Source organism: Maniola hyperantus, chromosome 19 (genome assembly GCF_902806685.2).
Source record: "Maniola hyperantus chromosome 19, iAphHyp1.2, whole genome shotgun sequence".
Classification (NCBI taxonomy): Eukaryota; Metazoa; Arthropoda; class Insecta; order Lepidoptera; family Nymphalidae; genus Maniola; species Maniola hyperantus.
Genome location: NC_048554.1, coordinates 11508561 through 11520411, shown reverse-complemented (window position 1 = coordinate 11520411; position 11851 = coordinate 11508561). Strand labels below are relative to the sequence as shown.

Genomic DNA, 11851 nt, shown 5'->3' with positions numbered 1-11851 from the left:
GAAAAGTGCGGTTTCTGTCCTTATTTTAAAGGTGAACCCGTAGGGCGATTGTCTAAAACCTGCATCAATCATTATTACAATCTCAATTGTTCTGTGGCCCTACCGCGGTTGTTTGACAGCTACAATGTCACGATCGCAATCATCTCTGATTGGTTAATGCTCGCTCACTATTGGCCACAATGCATTGTTGCAACAAGAATCGCACAAATTCAGCCAATCAGAACAATTGAGATTGTAATAATGATTGATGCAGGTTTTAGACAATAGCCCTGCAGATTGGCTGAATTTGTGCGATTCTTGTTGAAACAATGCATTGTGGCCAATAGTGAGCGAGCATTAATGAATCAGAGATGATTGCGATCGTGACATTGTAGCTGTCAAACAACCGCGGTAGGGCCACCGTACTTTTAACATGACAGTTGATCCAGAGTCATTTTGTACGGACTATATAGACAAAAGTGCAGCTTTATCAGGCTGATATTTGGAACTTATCTCTTTCTAGGGTTTTGAATAATATACACCCTTTTGTTAAGAAGCCCCCAATAAACTAATATTTCACTGCGTTTCGTTGGTCTGTGGTTTATACCTACCACCAAAACAATTCTAGATAATTTTGTCAAGAATAATGTTATTACTACACATAATTTCAAAGTAGAAGACACATTTACGCCAAAGTTTGTATACTGCAATGAATTCCTCTGAATTTGGCACATCACACAGAATCGTTAAAGCTTTCAACAACGTTTGGTAAACTGTGATCATTTCCAATTGGCCCAGTCTTGATTCCATTGCTTTGAAGTCCAGTTTGGAGAAAAATTTCTTTTGGAACTTTGATAGTTGTTCTCCGTCGTTTTTCATTAGAGAATCAGAACTGCATCTGCCGCACCCGCAAACTGTTCCATGATACATAAATATTTGGAGATTTCTCAGGTGGGAGTCTAGTGTCTCATCATAATAATATCCATCCCTTTAATCATAATAAAAACAGCTTTAATATCAATATGATTGTGTACAACAGAATTAGCTACATGTCTAAATAGGGTATTCTACCCTTTTTTGAAAAGTGTCTTAATTTGATCCTAATAAAATAAAATAAAAAAAAGCCTTTTTATTCATCCTTAATAAATTATTAAAAAAACAATTGGTTGACAAATTTACAAGTTTTATACATGCATTTTTATTATTTTAAGACACTATAGAAACTTAGTATCGAGTCAGTTTGGTTATAATAAAATAAAATTTAGAAAAATAATTAAAATTCACAGTTATATAAATTAATTTACTTGTGCATGCATTAGTTAATATTTATTACTTCATCTTAAAATATAGTAATAATTAGAAATGTCATTATTTGTTTTATTTTTATTTTTAAGGATCTCTCATCGAGTAAATTTGCATAAGTGCAATAGAAATGCATTTAAATTTCACATTTTAAATTTTGCTGCCATATTTTTAGGTTTGAGTTTGAAAGCAACAGTGTTTTCAAAGTGAAATACATTACAACAAATCCATGTGAAGTCACAGTAGGAATTAACATGGCGGCTAGTTTCATGCATTTTGGATATTTTTAGAACAGATAAAAAAAGTGAAATCTTTAAAATGAATTACATATAAAATTTATTACATAATGTTATAAACTGAAATCAACATTTTTCGATTGCTTATTGCTAAAACTATCTTGTTTATATACAATTTTCTCCCTTGGTGTACAAAAAACTGTTTTGTCTTCTTTCTATCTATCCGTTTAACTGATTTTGACGAAAATAGGTACATAGATAGCTTGTATCCCGAAAATAGACATGATGCTTTTTTCCCTGGAAAATCAGAGTTTCAACAGAATTTTTGAAAAACCGTGAAAACATAGCAGACAGACAGGCACACTTTCGCATTATAAATATTGATATTGATTAGTATGGATAATAAATGTACAATAAACAAGCAGTACAAATACATATTATAATAAAATATAAATATAATATAATAGTTGAGAGTACTTACAAAAATGGAACAGTTAACTCCTCCCCACTCTTAATAGGACGAACAGCTATCAGTAATAATGTATTGTTATTATTAGCTATAATTGAGTTTGGATTGCAGGATTTCTTCAGCTTTGCAATAAAAGAGTACAATCCAAAATTTTTTATTCCGTAGCTACTTTCAGGCAATCTTACGTTGTTCTGACCCTGAATTATGTGAAGAGGTGTTTGATATACAGATATGAACATCATAATTCTGGCCATAGCTCGCATGGCTTGTTGTCTTTTATCAGCACCTTTTGGTAGAAATGAAGGGATTTGATCTTCAAGGCTATGTAAAAATGTAGCAGCAACAATACTCATATTATAAAGAACTCCATAAATGAACGTATTATCATCTTTGCAACTCAAAACTGAGTACTTGTTGTTGGCATCATATATTTCTGGGATGGAACCAGACTTGATCCTACCGCTGCCCATATTGTGAGATGCAGTGATAAATTCATCCCATGATTTGCATGACTTTTGTAATTTCAAACATGCTTTAATCATTAAATTTGTTATTTCATCCAATTCCCAAAAGACGCCCATGATTTTGCATTCATATTCATGATATTCCTTCATGCATTTATTCTTGCATTCTTCATCACAGAACAGCGCATAACAGCAACCATCACACGGTATTAGATTCAGATGCTTCTTTTGGCAAAAATGACACGAGAATGGCGCATTTATTTGCTGAGCGTAGCTCACATAGGCTCGTTCTGATGCTAAAACAGCCCCGACTTTTATGTTTGTGGCGGCGACCACTTTGGGCATCGCTGCCGAAGTAACAATTCTAATATCAGAACTTGCACACGGTATTTGAGTGTTACATCTCATGGTGTTGCGATCAATAAATTTTTCAGCACATTGACACATTGTCTCTTTCACTAAAGCCTCCATACCAAGGTGTGGTAATACATCATTCTGTCTTTTAGTTAACTTTTCTTTGATCTCACTTGGGCAGCCCATTAAAAAAACTCTGTTGATATCATTGTGGCAAGCAGTCCACGCTTCTAGCTTGTGGAACAGAGCAGATCTGTTGCTATATGCTAGTATCATTTCTTTAGAACCCTTTGGGGCTAATAATAGAGCTACATTATATAATGCTAATGCTCTTTGATGCAGGCCATTTCTGAACGCCTCATTACCTTCGTTACGTTTTGATGTGGAATTCTCTTTGGTCTTGCGATGATTTTTGAGTGCATAATGAAAGGAAGGAGTGTGGAAGAAATTATCTTTCCTCAGAATACGCAATGCTCTCATCACGACCTCCGACATATCGTCTTCAGCTAGGGCATCATAAATTTCGTCATGATAGTGGATCTTCGAGAGATAGTCTCGAAAAGTAGAGAGTGCGTTAATCATTTTTCATTCGTCCGTTTTTATATGCTAAAATGCAAAAGTTAAATCAAATTTCAAAATAATGATTCGATTCGAAGATAGATCAAAAAAGACTTACCTGGTATGTTACGCGACTAAATTCTTAAACTGAATTTCTTACCTACTCTTTGTTTCTTTGTAATAAATATAAAACAAAAGTAAGAAAGTGGGGGTTTAATAATTAATACTTAATTTAAAACCTAATTAATTAAACATTATGTGAGAAAGATTGATAAAAGCACCGACCAGAAATAAAAGGATAAAAGTTGGTACCATAGAGTAGGATGTATTAGTAGATAATCTATGGTATAGATAGAGGTACCCAAATCCCATTGTCGAAGTCCCCGTCCAAAGATAATCAGAGACATCACCAATAACATCATTTTTTTATTTTACGGCCCTGGATAACAGTCCTTTAAGGCCTAATAACACATTAATAACATCATATATATAGTAGATAATCTATGATCAAACAGTGCCATTATAGCTCAGCCTTAGATGAGCTCAGCACTAGCTCAGACAACAAAACAAAACTGACCTGACATAATCTGAAAAAGTTGTATGACAGAAGAGTTGAAATGGGTAACATTGGTGGTTTAGAATTTTTATTTGCATAATTATTATATTTTCTCATCTATAGTGAATAGTGATACATCTGTTCTGTTGTGTCTGTTGCTGATCGTGCAAACAACTTCCATGTACTACTATGGATCTGTGAGAGATAAGCTGTGATAGCCTAGCGGCTAGGACTTCCGCCTCCTAATTCGAGGTCGGTGGTTTCGATCCCGGGCACACAACTTTTCAGAGTTATGTATGTGCGTTTTATAATTAAATGTTACTTGCTGTAGCGGTGAAGGAAAACATCGTGAGGAAACCTGCCCTGCATGCAATCACGCAGCAGCACCTCGATTGCGGTAGAATGACAGCTACAATGTCACGATCGCAATCACATCTTACAGCCCTTTCACACGGCGGCGTCCAGTTTTTTCTAGGCGTCCAGTTTTTGATGGCGAATATGTTTATATGCTAGCAAACATCCAGCATGCGGGATGCTCGTGTGAACTCTAGCATACAAACACATTCGCCATCAAACGGGATCCTGCAAAAAACTGGACTGCCGTGTGAAAGGGGCGTTATTGGTTGACGCTCGGTCACTATTGGCTACAATGTATTGTTGCAATAAGAATCACACCAATTCAGCCAATCACAACAATTGAGATTGTAATATTGATTGATGCAGGTTTTACGAACTCAACCAACTGCTTAGGTCTGAGGCTTAGGTAAAGTGTCAGAAAGGGGTGCACAACAAAAACACAAGTTTGCGCGTTTATCGTCAAGAGGACCTCGTTTACCTTACCTCTTCTCTTTCAGAGCACTTCCCTCACTCCTTCCAACCATTCCAGCATTAGGATTCTTGGAGTCCACATAAGTCCAATTTCAGGATCATTGGTAAGGCCATAAAAAAACTGGCCAAGTACGAGTCAGACTCTTGCACCGAGGGTTCCATATTAGTCGTAGTTTTTTTATGCATAAAAATCTGTTTTAGAATGTACCTACAGGTAAAGCCCTTTCATATTATGATGCCGCATTTCGTATATTAATCTTACTTTGAAAATACTATAATTGTATTTGTTTTTATGAACACATTTTAATTTTTTTGTATTGTGACCACAAATTCATGGTTTTCGGATATACCTCTTACATATGCTATAAGAGCACGTGCCAAATTTCATGATTCTACATCAATGTCGGGAAGTACCCTACAGGTTTCTTGACAGGCAAACAATGAAGTGATCCTATAAGCGTTCCTTTTTTCCTTTTGAGGTACGGAACGCTAAAAAAGGAGTCGTAGGACAGATACAGGCTTGGTTTACACACTGCAGTGACAATGATGATAATAAGGAAATGTTAAATAACTCTGAATATTAGCAATCACTTCACATGTTTATTCGAAGTAGAACAACCGTTAAAACATACAATTTCTTCAAATAGTTAGGTACTAGGTAGCAATAACTTTACCACAGTACCCGACAGGAAACATTGCACATCAACCTTGAGAAAGAGATAGCGGTTTCGTAGAGCGTTGTCTCTGTCGTTAAGAGTTGAGACCGACAAAACGTCACAAAGGTAGGAGTGACAGAGGCAACGCTCTACTAAGCTGAAATCCTCAAAGGTACAATATTTTCTGCCGGCTACTATAATTGTGGTTACGTCGCGTCGTATACATGCACATTGCGATGAACAGTACGCAGCCGAAAGTAATGTAAATCGCCCTTTAGAACGACATTTCGGCTTTGTAGAGCGTTGTCTCTGTCACTCATACCTGTATGACAGTGCTATACAAATTTGCTATCTCCTTCCAAAGGTCGATGTACATTACTTTCGGCCGCGTACTGTACCTATGCGTGTCGGACCAATCTGTTTCTATCGTCACGAGCAAGCGCACGCAATTCGCAAATGTATAGAACTGTGGAACCAACTCCCATCGGCGGTGTTCCCACTAGATTATAACATGGGGTTATTCAAGGGGCGGACCAACAAATTCCTAAAAGGCCGGCAACGCATCGGCGGCTCCTCTGGTGCTGCAAATGTTCATGGGCGGCGGTAATCACTTAACATCAGGTGACCCGCCTGCTCGCTTGCTCGCTATATCTATTAAAAAAAAAAAAAAAAAAAAACGTAAGTAGAACTTACTACATATTCTGTGGCGTAGGCAACAACCAATAGCGGACGGACGCGCGCTATGATTGGCAGAGATATTCTCGCGCCATTCAAAAATTAGATTTCTGCGCAGGTACATCGGCGCAACTATTAAAAGTGGTAGTACTGTACTAAATTCTTAAATAGGTAGATAGACCTAAATGGAATCCCTACTTAAGGGAATTGGATTCGCTAATGACAGTTGCCGTTTCACCTTGAAACTAGCAATTTTTGTTTTGGCGTTTGGTTTTGGCGCAATTTATTGACATTTGATCAGCTGATACTAATTACTAACACGCACTTTTAGTACTTTAACGTACTAGGGTAAAGGACTCCAGGAAATGAACGAATACGAAACCTCGAAAAAATCGGTGTACATACATTTAAAAAAACGGGCCGAATTGAGAACCATCTCCTTTTTGGAAGTTGGTTACTAAATGCGAAAGTGTATCTGTCTGTCTGCTAAGGCTAATTTTTAACCCGTAAAATTAGAGAGTTCCCACGGGATTTTCAAAAAGCCTAAATCCACGCCCACGAAATCGCGGGCATCATTTAGTATTTTTTTATTATTTTGTGTATCTATATTATAGTCATAAATTATTTAATAATCAAAAAGAGCAAAAATAATGCGCGGTATTAATTATTGTTATACTTATATTTTTTTATTTAACAGGAAAACTTACAGCTAATTGGAAAAGTAAATTGATAAGAACAGAAGAAAATTGAAGCTGATGACAAGTTTCACAAATAGAATTTATACTAGCTACTAGCTTATGCTCGCGACTACGTCCGCGTAGACTACATAAATTTCAAACACCTATTTCACCCCCTTAGGAGTTGAATTTTCAAAAAATCCTTTCTTAGCGGATGCCTACGTCGTAGATAGATAGAAATACTTTATTGCACACAAAAAATATTACATAACATGACAAAGCAACTAAAACGAAAAAAAAATTGTATGCAAAGGCGGCCTTATTGCTCACAGCAATCTACCAGGCAACCTTTGGTGAAAGGAGAAACTAGGTGTGTTGGATAGTACTTACACGCAATACAGAAAAATGAAGTAGTATAAAACAATATAATATAATTAATTAATAAGTACCTAACTATTTCAGTAATACATACATAACTATCATACATATACATATCTATTATAAATATCAATATATATACAATCCATATTAGTAATATATATATATATATATATATATATATATATATATATATATATATTACTCGACTACGACGACGATAGGTATATACCTATCGTCGTCGTAGTCGTAATAGCTATCAGCATGCCAAATTTCAGCCCGATCCGTCCATTAGTTTGAGCTGTGCATTGATAGATCAGTCAGTCAGTCAGTCAGTCAGTCAGTCAGTCACGTTTTCCTTCTATATATTAAAGATCAAAAAACAAAAAAAAAACTCGACTGAGGGAGAGAGAGAATAGAGGCAAAAGTAGTAAATGTTTGTCGTATACCGTCAATTGTAACACCTACAGTTGACGATTGATTTTTAAAAAACCTAATTCTACGCGGACGAAGTCGCAGGCATCACCTAGTAGTTTATAAGTCACTTAGGACTTAGGACCTTTGTAAACAGCGTCATACTTACTCATAGGCGAGCAAAATCCGACACGATTTTATTCCGAACGTAGAGGGCTGGCAAAACACCCGACATTTCTTGTCGGCGCCAACACAAAATCGGTTTTAGTCAAGCGTGCATCATATAAAATGTTCTGCCACTGGAACATCCGATTAAAATCCGGGTCCGACAACCGACAAGTGGGAACCGACTCTTACGGAAATAATCGACTGTGATAGACAAACAGACGGAAGGACGGAGCAAATCGAACCATAAGGGTTCTATTTTTAGGGTTCCGTAGCCAAATGGCAAAAAACGGAACCCTTATAGATTCGTCATGTCTGTCTGTCTATCCGTCCGTATGTCACAGCCACTTTTTTACGAAACTATAGGAGCTATACTGTTGAAACTTGGTAAGTAGACGTATGCTGTGAACCGCACTAAGATTTTCACACAAAAATAGAAAAAAACAGTAAATTTTGGGGGTTCCCCATGCTTAGAACTGAAACTGAATAATTTTTTTTCATCAAACCCATACGTGTGGGGTATCTATGGATAGGTCTTTAAAAATGAAATTGAAGTTTCTAATATAATTTTTTTCCAAACTGAATAGTTTGCGCGACACTTCCAAAGTGGTAAAATGTGTGTGTGTGTGTGTGTCCCTGTTACTTCTAAAATACTAGAATGATAAAACAAAAAAAAAATATGATGATATTACCATGAAAGTTTGCTTTCACCGAAAATTGGTTTGAACGAGATAGAGTAAGTAGTTTTTGATTTATCGTGCAAAATGTCGATAAAATACGATTGAAGTACGGAACCCTTAGTGCGCGAGTCTGATTCGCACTTGGCTGGTTTTTACGATTATGGTACGGAAACCCTTAAAAACTCTTATTCATAAAAATTTGTATCAGCTGGTTTAATTCCTGGTAGTTTTTATTTATGGTAAAAACCTGTGATTTGTTTATTCACTTGAGTCTTTTACCCTAGAACCTGATTAAACCGACCGCCCCATATCGAAACCCAGTAAATGACATTTTTTGAAAAATCGATATCTTATGTCATAATTCTTACTTCAATAGTATCTCCCATTATTGTAAGGAAAACAGCATTAAAATCTATACTTCCACATCCATAATTATCTATACTCCATACCTACTTAATATTATAAATGCGAAAGTGTGTCTGTCTGTCCGTCCGTCTGTCTGTCTGTCTGTCTGTCTGCTAGCCTTTCACGGCCCATCCGTTCAACCAATTTTGACGAAATTTGGTACAGCGATAGCTTGCATCCCGGGGAAGGACATAGGCTACTTTTTATCTCGGAAAATCAAAGAGTTCCCACAGGATTTTAAAAACCTAAATCCACGCAGACGAAGTCGCGGGCATCCTCTGGTTTTCCATATAACAGAAATTTTGATACCTCTAAAGTCTAAACCTACAGTACGCGACAGGTTGAAAAAATGGTAATCGGGGAGGGAACGCCTCGTATACCCGCACAGCTCCTGCGCTAACCCGGTGCAGTCGTGCGCCTTATGACGTGCGGGTGTACGGCGCGTCCCCTTGCCATATCCCGATTACCCTCTCAACCTGTCGCAGGCTATATATAGTAAGTGCACCTTATACAATGAGAAAACCAATTCAAAGCCTAGTAAGTCGCTGTGACCATTTTAAAAACATAACCCATGATCTAAAATCCAAATCAAAACAGTAAAGACGTTTAATAATGCATTAAAAGTAAGAATAGGAAAGGCAATAAGCTCTATAGTACGCGAGATGAATGATGAGAAAATGACAGATGGAAATCGGGGTATAAGGCCCGCACACCCGCACAGCCCCCACGCTAACCCGGTGCGTGATAGCGCGGGTGACGTCCCCACCCCGATTGCCATCTCGACCTGTCACGTACTATAGGTACATGTTAAATGTTTGCAAGGAAAATACTTTGCATACAATAATGTTTTTTCTGCATTATTTAACAAAGTCTAACTACTAGAAAATCTACTGAAAATACTTAGTCTTAAAATAAAATAAATTAAATTATCTCCCTGCGATCTCGTCTGATGTCGTTTACAGGGTTTGGATTTTAGGCAGCCGAAATGTCACTGTTGACGCTATCAGAAGACCTAAAGCTTACGCTAGAACACAGAACTGTCATAATTCGTGTTCACTTAACCTAACGTCTCTCAGAGGGCTGAGAGGCAATAAATCTTTTTCTTATAATCCATACTAATAGTATAAATGCGAAAGTGTGTCTGTCTGTCTGTCTGCTAGCTTTTCACGGCCCAACAGTTTAACCGATTTTGATGAAATTTAGTACAGAGTCAGCTTATATCCCAGAGAAGGCTACTTAGGCTACTTTTTATCTCGCAAGAGTTCCCAGGGGATTTTAAAAAACCCAAATCCACGCGGACGAAGTCGCGGGCATCATCTAGTTTTAAATATCAATTTAATTTGAAATAGCCTTAATAATTATTATTAAGGCTTCAAGTTAACAGGTTATGCCAGATGCTTTCAAATTTTTTTTTTCAAAATTGAAGAAGAAGAAGAAACGCATAATCATCATCATCATCATCATCATCAACCGACAGACGTCCACTGTTGGACATAGGTCTCTAATAAGGTCTTCCTCATGGCACAGTCTTTCACCGCCTGAATCGAGCGGCTCCCTGTGACTCGTTTGATTCGTCTGTCCACCTAGAGGGGGTCTTCTAACGCTGCGCTTTCAGGTGCGAGGTCGCCATTCCAGAACCTTGGGAATTGGGATCGTATTTTGTAAATATATATTGGCTTTTCGAATTACGAGCGCTCATTGCCACTTGAAATGAAATGAAATTAAATGAAATGAAACTCAAATATGGATCTGACACATAGGTATAATACTTACTTAGAAAATATTACTGTCTGTCAACATAATCTATGACAACCTCACAACTATTACGTAATACTACGATAATTTTAAAATAAATTTGAGTAGTGAGCAGGCTACATTTTGAGATAAATAAATCCCTATTTTATTATTCAACCATTACCAGTACATATAAACACAACTTTCATTCAAAAATAATAAGTTTATAGCGTAATTTTACGAAGAAATGGATGCGCGCAGCTCCGCCCGCCATGAAAGCCAAAAGGCTACTGACAGGATTTAGCGCCTGCAAGAAAATGAATAATTTCCGTTCGTTTTAGATTATTTAAGAAATGAAAAACATTTAGTTTAAAACCAATAATTTAAAATGATAAGATAACCTAAACATATTGTTTTGTGATGGTTTGAATTTAACACGTTTAGCCGTTAAAGAAAAAAACAACAAAACAAGTTGATCATAGCAATGTTTTCAACATCAATTCTTCAAAAAACGGGATAATTTGAATAAATGTGATATAGGTCATTATGATCTTCACAAATTGAAGTTTTTTATTACATGTATTTAATAGCTATTAATGCTTTAGGAAAGAAAATCTTTTTCTTCAAATTTACAGCATTTTCGCGATTTGACAGTTCCTTTCCCCTTAAACTAAAACCTTTTTTTAAAAGAAAATCAGGATTTGGGAACACCAGCTTATTATGCAAATAACACCTTTCTTAACTAGCGATTAATAGAAAAAAGAGGTGACCACCAGGCTTGTTGCGGATGCCAATATTTTAACATCCGCGGATGCGGATTATTAGAAGTTTACATCCGCGGATGCGGATTTCTGAATTAATGCGAATGTTCCGAATTGGCGAATGCGGATGCGAATATCCTTACACCCATGTTGGGTACCATTGCACACTTTTTGATTGGTCGGTTAGCGAATGAAGATATCAACTAGCAAAGACGCGCGAGGCACGCGCCACTGGTCCCGCCAATGTTCTTTACAGGTTGTTAGCTTGTTGCAAATATGAATCCGCATCCGTAAAATCTCCGCAATAATTGATGCGATGTCTGAATTAATGCTAATGTTCCGCATTTGCGGATGCGAATATCCGTAACACCCCTGGTGACGACCATCAGCAATGAGAATTATGGCGATGCAGAGATCAAGAGAAATAATTATGAAAAAACTACAAACTTAAGTTGTTTTAAATGTACCTAATGTAGTTAAATGTAATTATTATCCAAAATATCAAAGGCACTTAATATCAGTTTACAACAGATCAATTATTATCACAGCCTTTTTTACCA

General features: G+C 36.8%; 1 protein-coding gene across 3 annotated transcripts; it reads right to left on the bottom strand.

The window, feature by feature from the left end:
* Nucleotides 1-242: 242 nt before the first annotated feature.
* LOC117991506 (SET and MYND domain-containing protein 4-like) lies at nt 243-3678 on the bottom strand. Of its 3 annotated transcripts, none has more exons than XM_069505074.1 (3): nt 3523-3678; nt 1999-3410; nt 243-967 (listed from the first exon to the last, which is right to left on the bottom strand). In XM_069505074.1, exons 2-3 carry the CDS (start codon nt 3384-3386, stop codon nt 604-606), a joined length of 1752 nt encoding a protein of 583 aa, XP_069361175.1. In that variant the 5' UTR covers nt 3387-3410; nt 3523-3678; the 3' UTR covers nt 243-603. The 3 variants fall into 3 exon arrangements, with proteins under 3 accessions (XP_069361175.1, XP_034834991.1, XP_069361176.1); XM_034979100.2 differs by having other exon boundaries at nt 3481-3656; XM_069505075.1 differs by having other exon boundaries at nt 3511-3615.
* Nucleotides 3679-11851: the final 8173 nt, after the last annotated feature.

Bases quoted from the DNA above. Each gene is read 5' to 3' on its own strand.
- LOC117991506 (XM_069505074.1), bottom strand. From the start codon at position 3,386: ATGATTAACGCACTCTCTACTTTTCGAGACTATCTCTCGAAGATCCAC. The intron at 968-1,998 runs GTAAGTACTCTC...TTATGATTAAAG, and splicing joins GAGTTAACTGTTCCATTTTT to GGATGGATATTATTATGATG.